The sequence below is a fragment of the Cylas formicarius genome, unplaced genomic scaffold (genome assembly GCF_029955315.1).
Source record: "Cylas formicarius isolate icCylForm1 unplaced genomic scaffold, icCylForm1.1 PGA_scaffold_7__23_contigs__length_41026272, whole genome shotgun sequence".
NCBI lineage: Eukaryota > Metazoa > Arthropoda > Insecta > Coleoptera > Brentidae > Cylas > Cylas formicarius.
The window spans coordinates 37,281,268-37,302,563 of NW_026844352.1; the positions used below are offsets into that span (position 1 = coordinate 37,281,268).

A 21,296-nucleotide genomic window follows, 5' to 3' on the forward strand; every position below is an offset into this window, starting at 1 on the left:
CAAAATGCTTTTTTCCGATGGGCTTCTGTTTGCAATTTCGATAGCAGATACGGGAGTTCTACTCTTTTTGCTAATTTATTTTGTATCCTTTAAAATTAAAATATGTTTCTATTAGGAAACTTAAATAAAATAAATTTCTGCACCGAATTATATTTCATTTCCTTAATAAAATGAAGGTAATAACATTGTCAGACTTGGAATGTGATTATTTAAATGCACAACAATGCTGTACAAAATTAAATGAATGGGTGATGCCAAAAATTATTGGTCATGTTTTCCTATCCATTCTTCTGGTACTGCATGGACATTGGATACTATTTTTACTAAACTTGCCAATGACTGGGTGGTTAGCATATGAATTAATTAAAGTTCCTAGTGGTAACTTGGGAGTTTATGATCCCACAGAGATACATAACCGAGGTCAACTGAAGAAGCATATGCAAGATGTCATGATTTGCTTGGGGTATTATTTATTATTTTTCTTTGTTTATCTATACTGGTGAGTAAATTTCCATTTATATCAACAAGAAGGTACATGATGCCAATTTATTTTAGCATGATTGTTGCATTGTTAAAAGGAGATCCAATAAACACAAGTGCAGATGGAGAAATGTCTCATTTTTAATTCAAAGTGTTTTTCATGATTTAATTTTATATTTACTTGTAAATTATTAATATTTTGCAACTGTAACCAGCTGATATTATTTTTTACTTTATTGCCTCTTAAAGATAATTTATATTGATTTGCTTAAACTTGTGAAGTAATCTTATTTTTAGCAGTAACATAGCAATAACTTAACCATAACTCTAGACTAAAATAGTACTTTAAGAAACAGAATTTATGGTCAAAAGAACAAATTAATAAGCTAAAAATTGACTTGGACTAAAATAGCACTTCTATGTACACAACAAAATCTAATTTAAAAAGAAATAAAATAAACATATTTTTAAAATTTTATGAAGATTATTTAACAAATATAAATTTGTCGAACGTTTGATATTACTATTCATATATATATTTTTATCTATGCAATCTAAGTTCTAAACTGTGGGATAATCAATGAATACCTAACCACACATTTAGTCGTTAAGATTTTCCGGCATTAACATTTTTAGTTTTGTTATGAAATGATTACAGATCCAGTGTTATTTCGGTCGTGTATGATGGTCACAGGAATGATTTTCTTTGTATTATTGTATTGCGTATCCTTTGTTGAGTGTCTTGAAACAATTAAATAATTCAAAATCATTGTTTTGTTGTACCTTAATCGATTATTAGCTCCTTCTGCTTATTGATGTAGAGTGCGAAGAAGCGTCTGCGAAAGAATGCTGTCGTAAATTGAATGGCATGGTTGTAATCAAAGTAGTGGTATATTCAATGATTCCGATGTTACTTTTATTAAATGGACAATTTTTTGTGACATTTTTATCATTTCCCATGCTGTGCTGGCTAGTTTACGAGATTTATACAGTGCCAAGAAGTCACAAAGGTGTCTATGATCATTTTGAGATAGCTGATAGTACCGTCCTTCGAAAATACATAAAAAGGTGTGAAACACAACTAATATATCACATGCTATTTTTCTTCGTCTATTTGTACAAGTAAGTGGAACTACAGCACTGAAATTTTTATCTTAAATTTTTGAATTTGTAGATATTTGAATGCACATTTGGATGAAAAAGTTGAATTTCAAGAAATTCTCGAAGAGCACTTTCCCGCCGCCGATGAATTCTAATGCCAGGTGAGTGGACATTAAAAAAAATAATTAAAAACCTTGTTATATTATTTGCTAGTTTATAATATATTACATTAAATATCTCTATTTTTTAAATGATTTGGTCGGTTTTGGTTTGATGTGCGCTTCAGCTAAACTCTTTTTCTTGCGGGAACAAAAGTCTTCCGCGATCCACGCTATAGCCGTCGCATAAGTACAAATATTCAGCAAATGTAATGTTATCACATAATTATTAACAGCTTCGCGAATCCACCCTAAAAGGATAAAAAGTAAATTAATATGTTAAGGTAGAGATGAGATCGCAATGCAATTTTTATGTTGAAAAGACCCATGTTTCCCCGTTAGCTTACCTACAACTGGGCCGAGCAGTATAAATAACAGACCACTGGTTGCTAGCTGCAAGCCTGACGCGGCTGGTAATTTTTCTAATGGAACATATGAGGGTATTACGAGGGCAATGAAAATTGTTCTCAGACCCTTTCCAGCACCAATAATTATGGCCACCAGCAAACTCCAATAGTATGTTTGTGTATGTACTAGTACTAAAATATTTTACACTTGAAAGATTTGGGGTTGGACTAAGGCAAATGGTACCCAATGATACATTACATGCAAAGTAAACCCAAAAATTGCGTAAAATCCTTAGATCCAGGCAACAATTACCACTTGCCTTTCCACTTAATTTGTGTAGGGGATAAAAATATAGTCAATCAGTTGATAAACAGCATAAAATCATTATTGCATTTGAGAAAACTGCAGTTAATTATCTAAAATACAAATCACTTGTTTGGAAAATGCAAAAATTGCAAAATCACTAACGCATATATGCGAAAATGTCAAAATTTCTAATCAAGGGCAAAGGGCGCGAAATCCTACTTAAAATTTGACGGATCTCTTTGGCGTGTACCTATTATCATTGGTATCTATTTAGAATTTCACATCTTTGAATAATAAACTTACTTATTCTTCCTAGCGCCATCCATATAACACCAATAAGGAAAAAAGTCTTGTTCTCCCAACCGATCTTATCCGCAATGAAAGGAATAAAAAACCGAACAACAATGTCGGTCGCGCCTAGCAACGACATAAACGTGGCCGTTTCATATTCGGCGAAATTAAATTCCTTGAGCACCATCGGCGTTAAAATCGAAAAATTCAGTTCCGCAAAGTTCGCGATCGTCAGGCCCAGCATCAAGTTGACATATATCGGATCTTTGAACAGGTCAAAGTCGAAAAAAATGGTTATTTTTCTCCAGATGCTCAGCTTCTCCTTTTCAGGCGGTGCCTCTTCTTTTTCCTCTTGTTTCTCTTCTACCTCTTCGCGCTCTTGCTGGTGGTGTTCTTTGTACTCCTTTAGGATTTTAACGGCTTCCTTCAGGACCTCCTTTTCATGCTGCGGCGTGTGATGGTTTTCTTCGTTTTTCAAGTCCGACTCCGCCTCTTCCGTAATGGTTGGTTTCGTTTGTGATATTTTTCTTTTCGCCGTCGAACTCGATCGTTCTCTACCTAAGATGTTTTTTATATTGGTATATGTGGATGATGAATTTTAACCATTTTACACTAACAAACTTATTTTGCACCGCAGTTTTGTTAGTCTCTTTCGTTTTTACTAGCAAAGTTTTAGCATGATACAACAAAATACTTGGACCTCATTTTTTACTATAAATTAAATTAATTAAGTAAGAAAACCATACCTATTTTGAGAGCCTTGTCAATATGAACTTCTTAAATGCAGCATTCTTTTTTTTAGTTTATAATTTTTGTCAAACTTAATATATTTGATAAATATTTAGGGAATTTGTGGCGTTGTTAACTTTAGCACCCGCGCTGCCACAATAGGCCAGTTAAGATTTCAATTCATGGTCGCAAATCCTCAGCAGTATTCTACTCAGATCTTTCACCGCATCCCCTAAGGTATGTGCTTGAATTGGCATAGTGTTTACACAAAATTCTATTAAAATTCAACAGCGGATTAATATTGACTTTTATTATATTAATAAACCAAATAATATTAGGCTAACTTCAATTTTTATATTATTTTTACTTAAACATAAACAGTGCCTTAACCCATATTATCTCAAGCATAAAAAAAATAAACACTTTTTTGCTCTGAAATTATTTATTTTGTTGCACTTAAGAATACATTACATGTGTCAAAAAAAAATAGACTCGATACATACAAAAAATACTGGTAACGTAACGTAACAAACGTAAATTGTGTGGCTGTGGCAGAATCTAAATCTGCTTCGGACTTTATTAGCGCGAACAATCATGACCTTGATTATCATAACGCACTTCATCTATGGCAGGTGCAAGATTTCTTTGAGTAATTGTTTTATCAGTTTTTAAAAGTCGCAAAGAAATGTAAGATTTAAAGTCAAATCAATCACTTCGTCATCAAAAAACATAAAACATATTTCAAGCGGAGTTTTTCCAGAAAGCCTATTTTTTAGTTCCTCACATGACCTAAATTCATCGGATATGTGTTTGAGTGTACTCAATCTAACCTTTCTTCCATTTGACAGTAGAAGCAAGCCTGTCGTTTGCACAAAGTATACATACGTCTACTTTTGAATTTCAGGGTTTCATCATCTGATGAGTCCCATTCAGGTTCAGTAGTTGATGAATTACAGGCCTGTTGAAGGACATCATCGGTGTATGTAACTCGAAAGTTCCAACTATATCAGTTGGTTCCCCAAACTCTTGTAGATTTATGTTATCGTTTATATCTTCTTCGTCAGTCAAGGTATTCACGTCGGGTGGAATATAGACCGCGTCAATATGTTCTGTAAATATTTTTTCACGTTATTTCTATCATAAATTTACAAGGAATGGAATGCTACAATACATAAGAATACGTAATTCCAAATAATACTTACGACTTTCATTGTTATTGTCCATAGCCGCCTCTAATTCCTTTTGAGTCAAATATCTCGGAAATGCCATTTTTTACGAACTGTAACGTGCACTGCACAAGGCACAAACTAATACTAAAGAACACGCTAATTGTTGGATGTTTATTCGACATGCGCCGACTTGTCTAGACTTGCAATAACAAAGTTTTGTTTCCAGATAACACCAGTAGTGCGTTCACGCAACAGTAAATATTTTCAAAAAAATAAAGCATAATCAATATAATATTTCCAATATATGTTTTCTGTATGTAATCTACATGCTATAGACTTAACAAAAATGGCAATACAAATCCAAATTTTTTTTTTTACTATTTTGGATTTACTTGAAAATGTGATACAAATTTATGTACCGCTTTTGTTAACTTTTGAAGTCATATATATGATCTGTCCTTTACATATAAATTAGCGATTTCTACGGTTTTATGTCCTTTAGTAGTGATAATAATAAAATTTCTAAATGGCTGTGCAAAAATATTTTCTGGATGTGACAAAAAAAAATCATAGGTGGTGCATCAACGCACCACTGATGCAAAATGGGTTAATGCAAAAACTAAGCGACATATGTAATATGGTATCATATTACTATTAAGATGGTGGTACAATTTGTAATTAGTTTTAGTTAGTAATAGTTTTTTGATGTCTTAGTATTAAAAAGTAAGCACAAGGCTTAATAATGATTTAAAAAAATGTATTTAAATTTTGCTCTCAGGTCAGTTGGCATGCTACGTGATTATTTATAAATTTTACTGAGTTAAGACTTTATACGAGGCCCCAGTGTAATTGTTTTGACCCTACTTTAATAAACCACTTTAAGTTTAATTCATTTTGCAAAGTTCAAGACACCACAGGTACTGTACGGGGTGTTCAAAAATGTAGTAAAACACAACGAGATTATGTTCATCCAATGATAGAGTTCAGTCCATACTGACAACATCAGTAGGCTTACTTTTTTTGACAAACACGAAAGTTCAAAATTAAAATATAAAAACGCTGGTCGTCCAACGGTTGTTTTTAAGTTCAATTGGCGTGAAACGAATCTTATTAACGTTAACTTAAGCAAATAAAAGCATAGTACAAGTTTAGTTTTCGCTGACTTATACAAAAAAAGTGTTCTTTATTGCTCCCTTCCGATTCATTTATTATTTTATATACATTAAACGTCATACCAGGGTATTCCGGTAAATTTGTGTACGACGGACGGTTGGATATAGGTCTGCTGGACCCCTGCGACCCCTTTTTGCTCTCCGTTAAATTAACAAACGACGGCCTAGTCGACATGGGTATGCTGGTACCCAACGAATTGCGATTACTTTTGTTAGTAGACGCGAGCGACATCCTAGAGCCCAAGTGGGACCTGGAATACCATCCGTCGTTGCACTTTATCATCATCGGTGTACCGGGGTCCGTTATTTCGTATCCTGAAACGAACGGATGAGTACTTAAAGATTGTCAGTCGCGAAATCTACGGTACCCGTGTGAATAGGGTCGTCTTCGTTGTGTAAATACTGGCTCGAGATCAGGCTCACTTTTCTCCTGACTTTAGCCCAACCAGATTCGTGTTTCGCGGCACCACCGTTTTCCAATAGGGCGGCAGATTCCGGATTCATGTCCTAAAACGTTGAACTTTGAAGTGTTCGAGTACTCGAGTCACGACGTCGATATTTACGCGAAATTTGGTGTGCCATTCGACCGGTTGTAACAGTAAGGAACACATAAACGCATGTAATGCGAAACCTGCAAAAATCAGCACCGTTCCTTCCATACCGTAGTAATCGTTCAGTGCCACGATAATGTACGGCCAAACTATCGGACCGAGAGCTGTGGTAGACCAAGACAGGCCTGTGGCGATACGTCTTCTGTCTTTGAAATACGTATTCAGCGCTAACGCGTTGGAAGATTGCGTGATACCGATTCCAGAACCTACGAAGGACGTTAATATACCACCGCAATGAAAGAATCCCAAATTTTATTACAAGAACTTTATTTGAGCTCACAACATTGTAAAATTGATTGACGGTCAAAAATTAAAAATCAGGACCTTTAGTTTCTGAGCCTCGAATATTTAGTACCACTTGTACAGGGGTATTAGTTTAAGCATCTCACTTGAATTGACGCGAAGCGGAAGCGGGAAACGACGTCACTTGTTAATTGTTAAATATAGGACATTTAAAAATATGTATAAATAAAATAGTAAATTTGCGATTTGCCAGAAATTTTAAAAATATCAACATACATTTAAATTATCAGAAGTAAGATAGCAAACGTGTTGCGTACTATACTTTTTTTTTGGGTATATTTTTGCAAAACAACGCGGATACATAGCCGCTGACAAAGCCGTCAGAATTGCTTAATGTCAAAATTCAAGTTGTGTATACTATTTCCGTAAACATCCGGTTGCTCCCAAACCCGTGTGGTAATATCCCGGAAATGTCCGAAGTGGCTTGGATCCGTGAGGCAAGAAACTTACTTGGTAAAGTGACGCTTTCCCCACCCTAGGTCGGGGTATAGTTGGTATTTAACAGAAGGGAGCAGAAAAATCTGTGAAAACATCCGATTGCTCCCGAACTCGTGCGGAATATTCCGAAAATGTCCTAGATCTTTATATAATTAGGTATTTTACAGGCGGGAGTAGAAAAATAAATTTAGTTTACATGTACCATCTTTTTATTTGTCCAGTAGACTAAAAACCACGTACACATTTAATTTACGTCGTTTAAGTTAAATTAAAACATTTGTCAGAGCTAAATATCATGTTTTATCTAATGGCAGCATCAAAAAGATTTCTTTGCCAGCCTTTTCTAAGAAGGTCTTAGAACTTTAGTGTGTCAGTTTGCCATATATCTTAGGTGGTATGTAGGATATTCGTTTTTTTTTTAACTTTATCAGACCACTGTATTTTTTGATACAACTACGAGGGAGTATGTTTACATTTAAACTAAAATGACTTCGTATGAGTAAGTGCGAATGTGTATGTGTCAAAACTCAAGGCGCGTTCAGTTCCAAGCGCGGCTCGAAGCGAATCAGATTGTTTCTGATTTTTAGAGCAAGTGCGAAGGCCAAGACTATTTCTACGTGATTTTCGTGGCAGAATAGTCGCTGAAAAAAAAATGACAAATTCTGGATTATCAAAGAAACACGAAGATATGATGAGGGAATTCATAGAATTATATAAAGACAACCGGTGCTTGTGGAAGTTAAATTGAAGAGTATTCCACTAAAATATGAATAGAAGAGGCATACACAATTTTAGTTGAGAAGTTGAAAGAAGTTAACGAAGATGCAGCAAAGGAACATGTGAGTATGTAGGTTTGGATAACCACGACTTCACCCAGTTCCGTCTTTTTCTTTTCTTTTTTCCATCCTCGCGTGAATCGTGTTAATCACTCATCCTCATAGTGTACCACACCTGAACACATTCGAGTGTTGTATAATGGTACTGTGTAGCTTTACGCGCCCCGGAGATAGCTATATGTATCTATTTAACCATGGTAGATGTCTGCTAAATACTTGCAGTGTCATTTAGAAGAAGGGCGGATGACTAGTAGGTGTTTTTCGCATCTACGTATGAGTCGGTCGATCGGATATTGTGTACTCAAAAAAGAATTCTGTAATAAACTTGTAGATGTATCGGAAGGTTTACCGTAAAATGCCGAATAGAGGATCATGTAGCCCCAGAACGTGTCGCAAAATCGGCAGAGGAACAACGATATGCCGACCAAAAGCGAGCCAAACATGGCCACTTGTCTATAAGTAAATTTCCTAAAGAGCGGTCCATTTATCAAACCTGAAAAACGAATGAGCTTTTGTCGGAATCAACTCGAGAATCGGATACAGATGGTTTATAGCAAATCTGAAAGCACATACCCACCCATAGAGGCATTAAATGCCGAGTTCATATTTATCACAGTCGTAGTTTGCGTCGGAGTTATCGCCAACTCCTCAAATTTCGACCTAAACACCAGGCCGAATTGTTGAAACATTGGAAACGTACTTAACTGTAAAACGAAGACTTGATTGGATATAGCAGCGCATCTGTCTACTCACATTACTAAATCCGCAAGCGAATACTATCAACCAACCCCATCCACCGTCGGGCGGGACAAAGTCTGGATCTCCCACCCTAAGTCTCCTTCTTTTAGGTTTTTCATCGTGGGATCCAATTATTACGTGAAGTTTATCGGGTTCCGTTTGTGATTCCATTACTTAACTAAAACAGGAGACAATTGCAACAGGCGTCTTTCTTCGACTAAATTCATTGAATTTATTTGTCATGTAACGAACACGGACTTTGTAATTTATTCTCGAAACGAGGAGAAAAATTATATATTTTTCCGGTAATTATAAGCCTTCTTGTATAAAAAATGCTAGCAAACGATTAGTTTATTTTATAATAATACACTCTATCAGCGGGTATCGATATAGTAAACCAAATCACATATCAGTTACGATAAGAAAAAACGTTTTTGACTTGCCCTCCGCCTGCGGCAAGTCATTATCATAATAATCAGTTGTCAATATTTGCGACATGGTTGGGTTTTGTATTACATTAGCCTTATTATTAAGCAAAACTAGAGATATTCTCAATAGATTTTATTAAGCTGTTGTCCATTTTTAGTAGTCTCTCTTTTAAAGTTTAATTATTTTACGAGACCTTTGGACTCGGCTGTCGACGACCTGAAATACGTTTCGCTGCTTCCAAAAAAAAAGGTTCATCCGGTACGTTTCGTTGTTATCTCAACAACAATGCTACTTTTGGCGATGAACCGTCATCAAAACGGTACAACGAATAAAATCGTAGTCATTCTTTTAGGTTATCTATCTATACGTAAACTGATATTATCGCCATATCGTGATATTCAGCTTTAATTGAACCAGCATATGTTTGAATATCGCCTAAATATTTGCAAAATTGGTTCATGCTGAGTTTTGCATAATTTGGGTCGGCTGATACGGGCGTCAGACAAGATAAAAAAAACACCATTAGCTGTACTCCTAATACGTCTTTTCCTGTAGCTTTTTGTATACTGTAGCTCAATAGTGACCAGAGAATATATTATAGAATATTCTAGCTTAAGCTTAAGTTCTTCAACGAGTAGTGCTAGAGGCCTTTTTATCGAATAAACGATTTAAAAGTTTAGATTTTCACGTAATTATATATTTTGACATGACAATTGTTTCGCCAACACCGTGTCTTTATCAAATGTCTGATATTTGACAAAGACACGGTGTTGTCGAAACAATTGTCATGTCATAGTATATAATTTCGTGAAAATCTGAACTTTTAGTTCTTATTTATTTTGATAAATGGATTTTCATCAAGTAAAAGCCTCCTCAGTTCAATATACAATTTGTACTTACTTATCTGTGTACAAATCCATGTAAGAATTTTATTTTTAAAGATAACCTTTCTTTTATTTAAAACTGCTTCTTGTGCTCCTAGCAATGCTTCAAAATTGCAGACCCAGAGCTCACTAAGATCTAGATCCCCGAATTTTAACGTGATATTTTAAAAATACATAAAATATTTTTGTTTTTTAATTTTTTTAGGGGATTTTTTTTTTCGGGTGATCTATTTTCTTAGAATTTTACGTTTTCTGATAAAAAAAGAGCGACTCACACGCCAAGCAAACATTGTTAATCTAATCAAAATATAAAACTTATGCATTTATGTCCCGGGGGAGTCAATATAAACTTCAGATATACTAGAGCAAAAAGTTTTATTTTCTTGAATTATAAATTTTACAAAATGTTTAATGTGATTGAGAAATAGTAACCAATGGTTTAATAGACTTGGTGTGGGTTTTTACCAACCAACCTGTTTTCTGGAGAAACAACGGCGGCAATCTCTACGATTATTGCTCTTTGATCGATAAATTTATATTCAGTTATTACTTGGACATTTGTGGACGATTTTATTTTCGTGATTTTTTCCGTAAGCGTAATGTTCAAGGTCGCGATTTCCATGAATCAATTCTTTTGTTATAGCTCGTTCCATGCGAAAAGTTTGCGTGCAACGTGCCTAATGTTTATCATCGTTAAAAAATATGATGGTGGAAGCATGAAATTTAAAATCTCGTATCAGGTTCGAATTGTTTTGATATAAAGATGACCTTTCGCTCATCATGTGATCTAATAAGAGACATCTTCGCGTTATTACATATTATTATTTTATTACGATAAGGAAACCGTCTGAAAATGCGGACCGTGTTTTTGATATATCACGGATATAACGTAGTTTGAGACGTGGTTTCAGAGAAGCCATAAACAAAGTATGACAGGACAACAATGACACAGTTCTGTTTTGTATTCCGCAAATATCGTAATTTTTTTTTTGGCGAGAATTTGGGCCGCGTTTTTATTTATCTGTGTAGGTACCCGAGAAGTTAGGTCTTGATAAATAAATAAAATACCTACATTTTTCATAAAGCAAATTGCAAATATGAATCCTTATGAAACCGCTTCTAAGGAACAGGTAGAATTTCTTTTTTTTTTAGTGAGTTACTTTTTTACAAACGTCTTATTTTATTTGTATACTAATTTGTAAAATGTATATTTCCTTCTTGTGACCTCTCAAGCGCCTTTTGAATGGAGATACACACAGCCTACTGCGAATTGTTAGTATAACTTATTTAAATTTCTGACAACGCATATGATTAAAACGCCCATCTGAAAAAAATAATTTCGGAAGGTCTTTTGATTAGTTTTGGTTACTGATAGGAAATTGCAATATTTAACAACTACACGTGATCGTGTTTTACTGGTCACATTGATATTCAAGAGTATAGAATATAAATGAAAGAAAAAATAAATGGAAAATCACACTCTGTCACTATAATTATCGTTAAGCCAATTGACCATGTACCCAAAATGGAGAGACGTACTAGATAGTTATAACAACAAAGTTAATCGTTATACGGTTTTCACATGCTTAAACCAAAGCAAATAAGCTAAATTTAGTTTATCTCCGTATTTTTATAGATAAGTTACTAGATTACAAACATTTTGTAGGTAAAACAGATTTTAAACATCTTAACTAATTAAACGAATAATACGTCACATCTCTGGCAGGCTCAGTATTTCCGCTAGCACGGTACTCAGAAATACCACAATTAGAAAAAAAATCGGGTTTCACGTATTCAAACGGCAAAATTGCTAGATATTGCGGTCAGCGTTTCAATACCAAGTGTATGATTAAAAAAAAACGATTACAACGGTGACTGGCTACAAGGTGTCTGGCGTTCAAAACAAATTCGTCAATTTTTTTAAATTATCTTTGTCTAAGATTAAAAAAAGAAACATGATGGTCCAAGGAAAGCGCTTAGGGAATAAAAGGAACACTTTTTGCAACCTTATACGTAAATATTAATTAATTTAAAATGAATTAATCAAAATAACTCTCATATTTAATTTTTTATTGTCGTCAAAAACACAATATTTGCGTCACGTTTATTTTCGAGAAGTGGAAAGATAAAAACCTTTCCAGTTAATTACTCGAGAAGCACTTTCAATACGGAAACCGGGCAGGAACTTGCTGTTGGTTAGTTTCTCACAAATAGCTCAGATTCATTTTGTTTGCAGGTTCATTATAACCATTCTAATTTTAAAGAAATAAATGATAATGTGAAGAGGCACAAAGTCGAAGAGAACGGCGACAGGTGTTCCGCGTTTTCTTTAAATTTCGTATCGGCGCGTTTTTCACGACTCGGCGACATTAATTGTGTCGGCTTACCATAATCTCAGCACACGGTCGTCGCTGTCAAACAAATCACCAAATATTGACGTATCACTCACTCATACGCACCAAAAAAAATTGTCGCGTTCCCAAAATCTAGTAAGGTTATCCGTCGCGCAAAAATAAAATAATTTCGAGGTTATGAGGTTATTTTATAGCCGATCGTGTCGCATCGCTCGTCCGACCGGCCGACTGCGAATGATGCGAAGTGAAAATACGATTTTTTACGGTGTGTCTGGGTGTGCTTTCCTCTTCCACTTTCATACAACTTAAACAAATAAACGTCGATATATAGGCCGTTTCACTTTCGAGAACCATTAGTTTGGTACCCGCCGACCGCCATACGTATTATTATTGTAAAATGTATGTATGTACATGGGCATATATTATTTCTCCATTACATGAGCGCAATTATGGGGTTTCTCTCGGGGTCACTGGCCGGTCTTGGTTCCTAGTTTATTTACACAATGTAGAAGTTATAAGAAGAATTAAATGAAAAAGGAACGAGGCTTTCATATTATGTATTTTTAATTATGAAATTTTACAATTATAATCGTTATTATACTTTTGTACTTTTAGTAAAATTTTATATTATATTTTTTCATTCTATTTTTTTATATATTCCAGAATTTAAAATAACGTTAGGGCCAATGTTGTGTTTTGGACCACTTCTTCGATGTCGTAAAATCGCCGTCACGATACATCATTGTTAAAATATCAAAAAACGTGCTGCCTTCAAAAATACTGTCACTAAGAAAATACTGTGATTTAAAAAAACAAAAAAGGTTTTAAAAATTTGTGGGACTGTATTTATTTGTCACTCTTTGAGAGTATTTTTTGTAATAAGCGTTTTTAGTAAAATGCAAATATATGTTATAGTTTTGCCCACTGATCTTGCCAGTAGCCGACTAACCTTGCTGGATTGTTTTATGTACGCATAATTATTTTATATATGGCAAGAATTGAACTGAAGTGACTTTTACTTAATGGAAATCCATTTAACACAATTAAATTGGAAAAACGAATGCTCAAAACCTGTAGTTTTTTTTTTGTAACAGCACCGTGACAGCTAAACTTTCAACAAGATTAATAAAAATTTTAGAATATGATATTGGCTTTAGACCTAAAGATGTTATAAAACATAAATTTGAACTAATAAACAAGGATAAAGACACTAACATTCCTCCTAAGGCAATTCTAATTTCTATTCGCTTCCAAAATATATTTCCTAGCATAATACTTACTCATAGACAAGTCAACCCTATCATAAAACAAGACTTGTTAGATGGTTTAATAGTTTGTTTAGACCAATATTATTTTGAATTTAATGGTCAATTTTACATTGCTAAAGAAGGGTTAATTGTGGGAAACACACTTACTTGCAGAAATTTTCATGGACAATGTGGAAAATATCATACATAAACATCATCCGAGTAAAAGATTTTTTGATGGTATAGATACGTAGATGATGTTTTTGCTTGTTTCGATGAAACGGAGAGACAACTGCAGTCCTTTTTGAATTATATTAATTTCATACAAAAGCGAATAAAATTTACCATAGAGACGGAACTAAATAACTCTTTAAACTTTCTGGACTGGACTGGACTATAACTAAATTACAGAACAAATTAGATTTTTCCATTTACCATAAACCATGTATTTATAGTCAAAAAAAAATTATTTGTAGTCAAATCGTTAGCTACAGAGGCCGATCAAATAAATACGGACATGATACTATTACGCTGTCATATAATTGTCCTTTTAATTACTAACATCATTAATTCAATTTTGTTTCTAATCAGTATAGTGATATTAGCATATTGCCAGCTTTTAAAAAGTTGTAGAAAAAGTGATGGATTGTCAAATTAATTTGTACAAACTAATACATGTACATCTAGGGAAATATAACCTATTGGGGTACCCTAAGGCTCAATTTTGGGGCCGCTTCTTTTTGCTATTTACACTTGTAATTTGAGTAGTTGTTTACGTTATAGTATAGTACATTTATACGCAGATGATACACATCTTTATATCTCCTTACCACCTAATAAAACAGCAGCTGACCAAGCCAAATCATCGGTTATGGTATTTGCCAGGTATGGCAATAACATTACAATAAATACAAAATACAAAAAGCATACGGAAATTTAAACATTTTATTTCCAAGCCGTCAATCACTTTCGAAAAAGCTAAAAACTTCTTTTTTTGATTCGTTAGTATTGAGCCAAATTAATGTTGATGATATTGTTTACCATGTTTGGATAAAACAGAGAATTCAGAGGTACAAAAATATTTTCTGCGATTTTTACATGTTAACATGTTATACAGAAGGATGTCAGTATCACATAAGTTAACAGTTAACGGTAGTACATATATATATATATATATATATATATATATATATATATATATATATATATATATATATATATATATATATATATATATATATATATATATATATATATATATATATATATATATGATGACACTATATTCCGGGATATCATCCGTTCGCTCGTTGAACTCCGACTGGAATCCTGCAAATCCTGCATCCGACTGGAATCCTGCAGACGTTTCGCCAAAATCTCACTTGGCATCTTCAATGCTCGCGCTCCGAAAACACTTCGAACACTCGAGCGCGAGCATCGAAGATGCCAAGTGAGATTTTGGCGAAACGTCTGCAGGATTCCAGTCGGAGTTCAACAAGCGAACGGATGATATCCCGGAATATAGTGTCATCACATTTTTCCATACGTGAATATATATATATATATATATATATATATATATATATATATATATATATATATATATATATATATATATATATATATAATCAAGGTCTCCGTTATAGTACATAAGATTAAATACATAAGGATTTTCGTAATTTGAATTTAATACTTTATGTAATGAATGGTCCTTTTGTTATAACCTATATATTTTCTACAATAGTGTTCTTAGGAAATTACAGAACCTGCTGGATGATGGGTAATGCGGTGGATTATGTCTTTTTTTCTCTTTATCACATCTGTTGTTAATTCAAAATCTAATATTAGTATCATAAAACTCAGCTCTTATTTCTGTCTAGATATATAATTTTCCGGAAATCGCTTTTTTTCTCCGACTATATTACTTTTGGGGCAGAACTTTCTAGAAGGCGCGCATCTTTCGCTCCGCTCGTGCCAAATAAGCTCGTGACTTAAATGCCGTTTAACACACTTATTGCATGATATACTAATTTTTTACTCCCTTGTGTAAAATACCCAATTATACACCGATCTAGCGTGCGGAGAGTGTAATTACCGCACGGGTTCGGGAGCAATCGGATGTTTTCTTGTTATTTTGCAAAAGTGTACCTAAAAACTCGTGGTGGTAGAAAAAGTACAGTATGCAACAGGTTTGGTAAACCTTTTAAGTCACTCGTTCATCAAGCACTCGCTCCGTTCATGCCAAATAAACCAGTAACTTGAGTGCCATTTACATTACGTAATATATACATTTTGTTTTCCTGATAATAGGTACGAATAAATTTCTTACGTTAGAATAATAATAATTAATAACCAACAATAACGGCCATGTTAGTCAAGCAGTGCCCCGTTGCAAAAACCATTGCTCTTATTATAGACAAAAACATGAAGCGATGTTTCTTACTGCTAACGGTTCAAAGAATTTGTCTTAATATCCTTAACGTTATGGTAACAACGTAATAATAATCGCGGAGTTGAACTCAAATCTTCAATAAACAATCCCTGCGCCATTAAGATTCGGAAAATGGAGGTAGTTACGGGCCCCAGGTAAAACTATTCCTTGTGCCGAGTCGCAAAATTCACGGTACTGCCACGGTACCGTTTTTCATTTTCACGCTTAGTTTTGTGTTTGGCATGTCGCTATTTTTTGCGACGGTGTTTTATTTTGGATTTGTTTACGTTGTTCGAGGATTGGCCTTTGTCGATTCCGCGAAAACGGAGCACAGCCATTGCGTTTGTGTGCCATTTTGGCAGTGCAAAGAGGATTTCAGCGGGTTGGAAGATGATTTAGGGGTTATGGATATAAGGTTAGTTTCCATTCAATATAAGATTTTGTCGACAGTGCGTCCCATTTTCGATCGTTTCACGGCGTACCTCCCTTATTAATTATGACTGCTTTTTATGAAATGGAAGGTGCCACAGACAGATATGTCATAGATTTTTAGTATGAGGCTGATTTTGAAAATTTTGCATTTATAGACACCCTTTGTAGCTCGGCTACGCGTTAACTTAAGGAAAAGGTGAAAAATTATCTGTATTGTGTTTTTAACGTGTAAGATCCAGCTTCGTTGGCCAGCCACAACAATAATTTCTTAATTTTTCAAAGAAACTTCCACAGGCTACTGTAAGACTATTTACAAATCTTCTGGATTCCTTCTGCGTCGGTTGTTGGTAAACTGAAACTGAAGAAGCTCTGAAGAAGCCAACATGGTGGTTGACGAAACGTCATCAAGTTCGATTTATCAACAACCGACCCAAAAGGAATCCAAAAGATTTGTAAATAGTAACCCAACTTCTTTGAGTGGGACACCTTGTATGTCTTTTAAATATTTTATTAGGCTTTCTATGAGCTTTTCAACAACAATAAAGATGGCACACACTGTAGTTCGTTCCATCTGGCTAAAGTATAACAGTAAAATTAAATCTATTAAATAATTATCACCATTTTTTTGTGTTAAATTTGCATCATCTCCACTCACAAATCATAACCCGTAGTCTTGGAAAATAAAAGCGATATTGCCACTATTCGAATTTGTAGATTTAATGTGAACCTGTGCAAACGATAGAAATTTGCCGGCAAATGTTGACGTCTAATGTCAGAACACTGTATAATCGCACAAGATACATAATCCTTATCTCTAAGCTCGCAGTTTTGTTGCTAGATCTCTTAACCGATACGACTTGGTACATTTATTTTTATCAGATCAAAAATTGCTGTTAAAATTTTAATATTAAATATATTTATATATTTAATATTAAATATATTTATATATTCAATATTAAATATATTTATATATTCAATATTAAATATATTTATATATTCAATATTAAATATACTTATATATTTAATATTAAATATATTTATATATTTAATATTAAATATATTAAAAAATTTTGGTGGTAGACGCAATATAATTTTTTCAAGTCACATATGATTTGGTTTAATTTTGTTTTTAAAAGATAATTTTTAACTTTGGATATTTAATGTAAAAATAATTTTTAATGTTGGAACTTGATACTCAAATATGTTTACCATGCATATAATAACTTGTATAAGAATAAGTCATATTCCCAAACATAAAAGTCAGAGAAATAATAAAATAATATTTAATTGGCTTATTTTATAAATAGTTTTGCAGTTGCAATACTAATGGAACAAGATAGGTTTGCTTGGATTTGACTTCTGGATTTCCGCCGGGTTCACACTTGGATCCCTTGTTCATTGTTTTATTTTTGATATGATATAGGAAGTTGTTTTCTGGACCCTCGTAGTACTTTTTCAGGCGGACTTAAACAGATCTTTTGACTACCGCGCTTTAAATCGACTACAATTAAATGTTAAGCTGAACTTCTCGAGAAATCCAAATGTGAATTTAAAATTAAACTGGGGGTTAGTTGGCACCCTAAACTGTTGTTTGATTGTTTGTTGTTGATTGTTGTTTAATTAAGGATTAACTGAGGGCTTTAACAATCCATTTTGAAGTATAGTAAGAAGTTAGGAGTCCGAGGTACCACAGAATCAAACAGTTGGGCCTGCTGGTTCTAGAATTACATCTTGAATATTTTTTCCACTTTCCACTGTAACTAAATGTTTTTTGTTTAAGTATTTATGCTAAATGCATATATTTAACTTTTATTGTAGTCATCTTTCGTGATTTCGACTTTATTTTCTTGCAATTTAGTAGTGGACATGATGTAATATTTGTATGCCGAAGTACATGTAAAAATTGCTGCGCTTGATAGTAATAATTTTTTATAATATAGCCACCCAGCTTCCATTAAAAACTATATATGGTTTCAAAAAACAATTTTGTTTTCTTATTTGCAGATCCGTATTTGACGATAAAGTGTCGGCGCCCTGTACAGACGACTTAGATGTTTGCTGTAAAGTAGAGTGTGGCAAAGGCAGTGGTAGTGCTTCAGTTTATATAGGGGATAAGATGTACTATGCGATATCCGAACAAGCTACTAGTAGTCGAATTATGGGTTAGAGTCGATTGTCTTTTCTGTTTTAATTTTATTTGACCCGCATTAAATTCGTCTAGGAGAAACTAGGAACGCGGAATTTGCCGAGTTCCCATGGATGCTTGGAATACTGAAAGGACGCACTTTCAAATGCGGAGCGTCGCTGATACACCCAAAGGTCGCAGTTACCGCGGCCCATTGCGTTTCTTCAAAAGCCATTTATACGGTAAGGGCGGGCGAGTGGAATTGGGAAGAGAAAACCGAACCCCTGGAGCACCAGGATCGAGCTGTGGATAAAGTAAGTCCATTCGTCGGTAACTAAACTTAGGCTACCTGTCGCTAGCTTTTTAAAAAACTCCGTTAAACTTAAATTAAGTTATAAATTTTTATGTCACTAGTCACAAATTGCGTAGATCCATTTTAATTTACTATACCATTTTGCTATTTTACATAATAGTTTTAAAATTGGAAAACTCCAACAGGCGCCCAGCAAACGTTATCTAAACGCGTTTGATAAATGACAATTTGCCTTGCTTTATTTTAGGTTATATTTCATTCGGACTTTCAACCGGAGTCGTTGCAAAACGACATCGCTCTGTTGGTAATGAAGTTGCCGTTTAAGCTAACGTCTAATGTGGGCGTGGTTTGTATTCCGACAAGAAATTCGGACGTCGACATGAGAAAATGCGTCGCTACGGGTTGGGGTAAAAATTCCTTCAAGAAAGGCACCTATCAGCCTATTTTGAAGAAAATTGACCTACCGCTGATCCAAAGGAACAAATGCGAGTTTGCCCTTCGCCGTTCTAGGTTAGGACCCACGTTCGCGTTGCATCGTAGCTTTATGTGTGCCGGAGGTAAGTGACCTAGCTATAATAGGAAAAGTAAGTTTATACTAATAAAAGAACCACAGTATATAACCAACTAAAAGTTGTAAACGCGCTGTGACCGGTTGTGACGTCAATTCGCTAGTAAGATTACGCGCCAGCCTGACGGTAGCATAGAGAAGCCATTAGAGAACGACAACGCTTTCATCTTGGTGGTTTTAGTCTTGATCCTGTCGCTTTTTTTGTTATCTTGTGTTTACTATCAAAAAGAAAGTTTGAAAATTACCGAAGCCGATTTTTTAAAATGTCAATCTGATAATTTACCTTTAGTGGATATGTTTATGGGTACATTTTACATACCAAACACCGAAAAAATTTTTTTTGGTGAGGTTCGCGATGTTAAAGCTAAAAGGTTCTTCATAGAAAATTTAGCCACTATTTTTAAACCAATATAATATTGTTATTAGCTTATAGTTTTCTTGTTTTAAAATTCAACAAAAAAAAACGAAAGATTTTTTTTAACCAGCGAAAACTGATTTTAAAGTGTATTGACATTGATAACTTCAAATATTCTTTATTTCATATAGATCAGGAAGATACGGAGACTGCAATGCGGTGGGTGCAAGTTCGAAGAGTTAAAAATGTTTGCACGGTTAATGCTAACGTGACACCTGAACGTAATGTTAACAAAAAACGATGGATTTTATTTTCTGGTAGACGAATAAAAAGTTTATCTGGCGATAAATTGGTTAAGGCTTTCGCGGCCCGTTGATAAGCTATTATCTTCATTCGGGTTTAAAGGCCGTCGTCGATGGGAATTACTTCCTAACGTTTCGCTAGCACGAGTGGCGAGCTTCTTCAGAGGTCCTTCCATCTCCGATGTTGGACGTAGACGTAGAAGCTCGCCACTCGTGCTAGTGAAACGTTAGGAAGTAATTCCAATCGACGACGGCCTTTAAAGCCGAATGAAGATAATAGCTTAGTTCATCTGGCGTTTTACGGGTTATACTGAAAGACGATGGTACATTTGTAATATTGTTATTATGTTGCTTCCATTATTCTCATAAAAAGCACTCAGCAAAAATTAACGTAAATAGTATAGTTCTCTTGCTATAACCTGAGAATAACACTGTAACATGTCCCCGTATCGATCGAAAAGCAGCGGTGTGACGTCACCATCATTCCCGTGCGTTTATTGTCGTTTAAAATAGCCGGGTGTCACTACTTTTGAATTAGTTATTGCAAATTAAATATTGGGTTTTGAGTTTGATATTTGCTACGCGTTATTTCTATACATACACAAATGTATTGAAGAAATAAAAAAAAATGTTCAAGTTCCCCATTGTTCGACTTGAACGGACTTGCAGACAGGCTTAAAGTATCAAAATACAAAACAATTGATAAAAACCGAGAAAACGTCAAGAAGGTCTTAAAAATAATTTCCCTCTAAACCTCTGAGAACTCTCGGTCTAATGAAATATCATACAAACAATAAGTTTCGTCATTCTAGGCGAAAGAAATCGGGACACTTGCAAGGGCGACGGAGGCAGTCCGCTCATGTGTCCCTTAGTGGATCAACCCGATCGGTATCAGCAGGTCGGCATTGTGTCGTGGGGCCTCACATGCGGCCTCGCGAACACTCCGGGGGTGTACGTGAACGTGGTCATTTTCTCCGACTGGATCGATAAACAGATGCGCGATTTGGGCTTTGACACTCAACTTTACAGATACTAAAATGTCTATCTGGTTTGCGTTTCTTGTCTCGAGTGATGTTCATCATTTTGTTCGTGATGTTTGATATTTTTTAGGCTAGTTGTGTATTTATTCATGGGGATTCGTAAATATCGGGAGTCGAAATTAAAAAATTAAATTAA

At 34.5% G+C, this 21,296-nt stretch overlaps 2 protein-coding genes across 7 annotated transcripts; one reads left to right on the forward strand and one right to left on the reverse strand.

Annotated features, from left to right (window-relative positions):
• Positions 1–639: 639 nt before the first annotated feature.
• LOC132705326 (phenoloxidase-activating factor 2-like) lies at positions 640–21,295 on the forward strand. Of its 4 annotated transcripts, XM_060675853.1 has the most exons (8): positions 640–1,203; positions 1,280–1,602; positions 1,655–1,742; positions 7,694–7,945; positions 18,462–18,619; positions 18,679–18,896; positions 19,143–19,452; positions 20,933–21,294. In XM_060675853.1, the coding sequence occupies exons 4-8, from the start codon at positions 7,929–7,931 to the stop codon at positions 21,154–21,156; spliced, it is 927 nt and encodes a 308-aa protein (XP_060531836.1). In that variant the 5' UTR covers positions 640–1,203; positions 1,280–1,602; positions 1,655–1,742; positions 7,694–7,928; the 3' UTR covers positions 21,157–21,294. The 4 variants fall into 4 exon arrangements, with proteins under 4 accessions (XP_060531836.1, XP_060531835.1, XP_060531837.1 ...); XM_060675852.1 differs by lacking the exon at positions 7,694–7,945; XM_060675854.1 differs by lacking the exons at positions 640–1,203; positions 1,280–1,602; positions 1,655–1,742 and having other exon boundaries at positions 6,618–7,945.
• Positions 1,760–12,619, reverse strand: LOC132705324 (uncharacterized). 3 transcript variants are annotated; one of them, XM_060675846.1, is made up of 10 exons: positions 12,381–12,619; positions 8,696–8,858; positions 8,520–8,646; positions 8,292–8,435; positions 6,318–6,571; positions 6,123–6,261; positions 5,818–6,069; positions 2,697–3,242; positions 2,087–2,278; positions 1,760–1,990 (listed from the first exon to the last, which is right to left on the reverse strand). In XM_060675846.1, exons 2-10 carry the CDS (start codon positions 8,849–8,851, stop codon positions 1,821–1,823), a joined length of 1,980 nt encoding a protein of 659 aa, XP_060531829.1. In that variant the 5' UTR covers positions 8,852–8,858; positions 12,381–12,619; the 3' UTR covers positions 1,760–1,820. The 3 variants fall into 3 exon arrangements, with proteins under 3 accessions (XP_060531829.1, XP_060531830.1, XP_060531831.1); XM_060675847.1 differs by lacking the exon at positions 12,381–12,619 and having other exon boundaries at positions 8,516–8,646; positions 8,696–8,836; XM_060675848.1 differs by lacking the exons at positions 1,760–1,990; positions 2,087–2,278 and adding an exon at positions 2,298–2,503.
• Position 21,296: the final 1 nt, after the last annotated feature.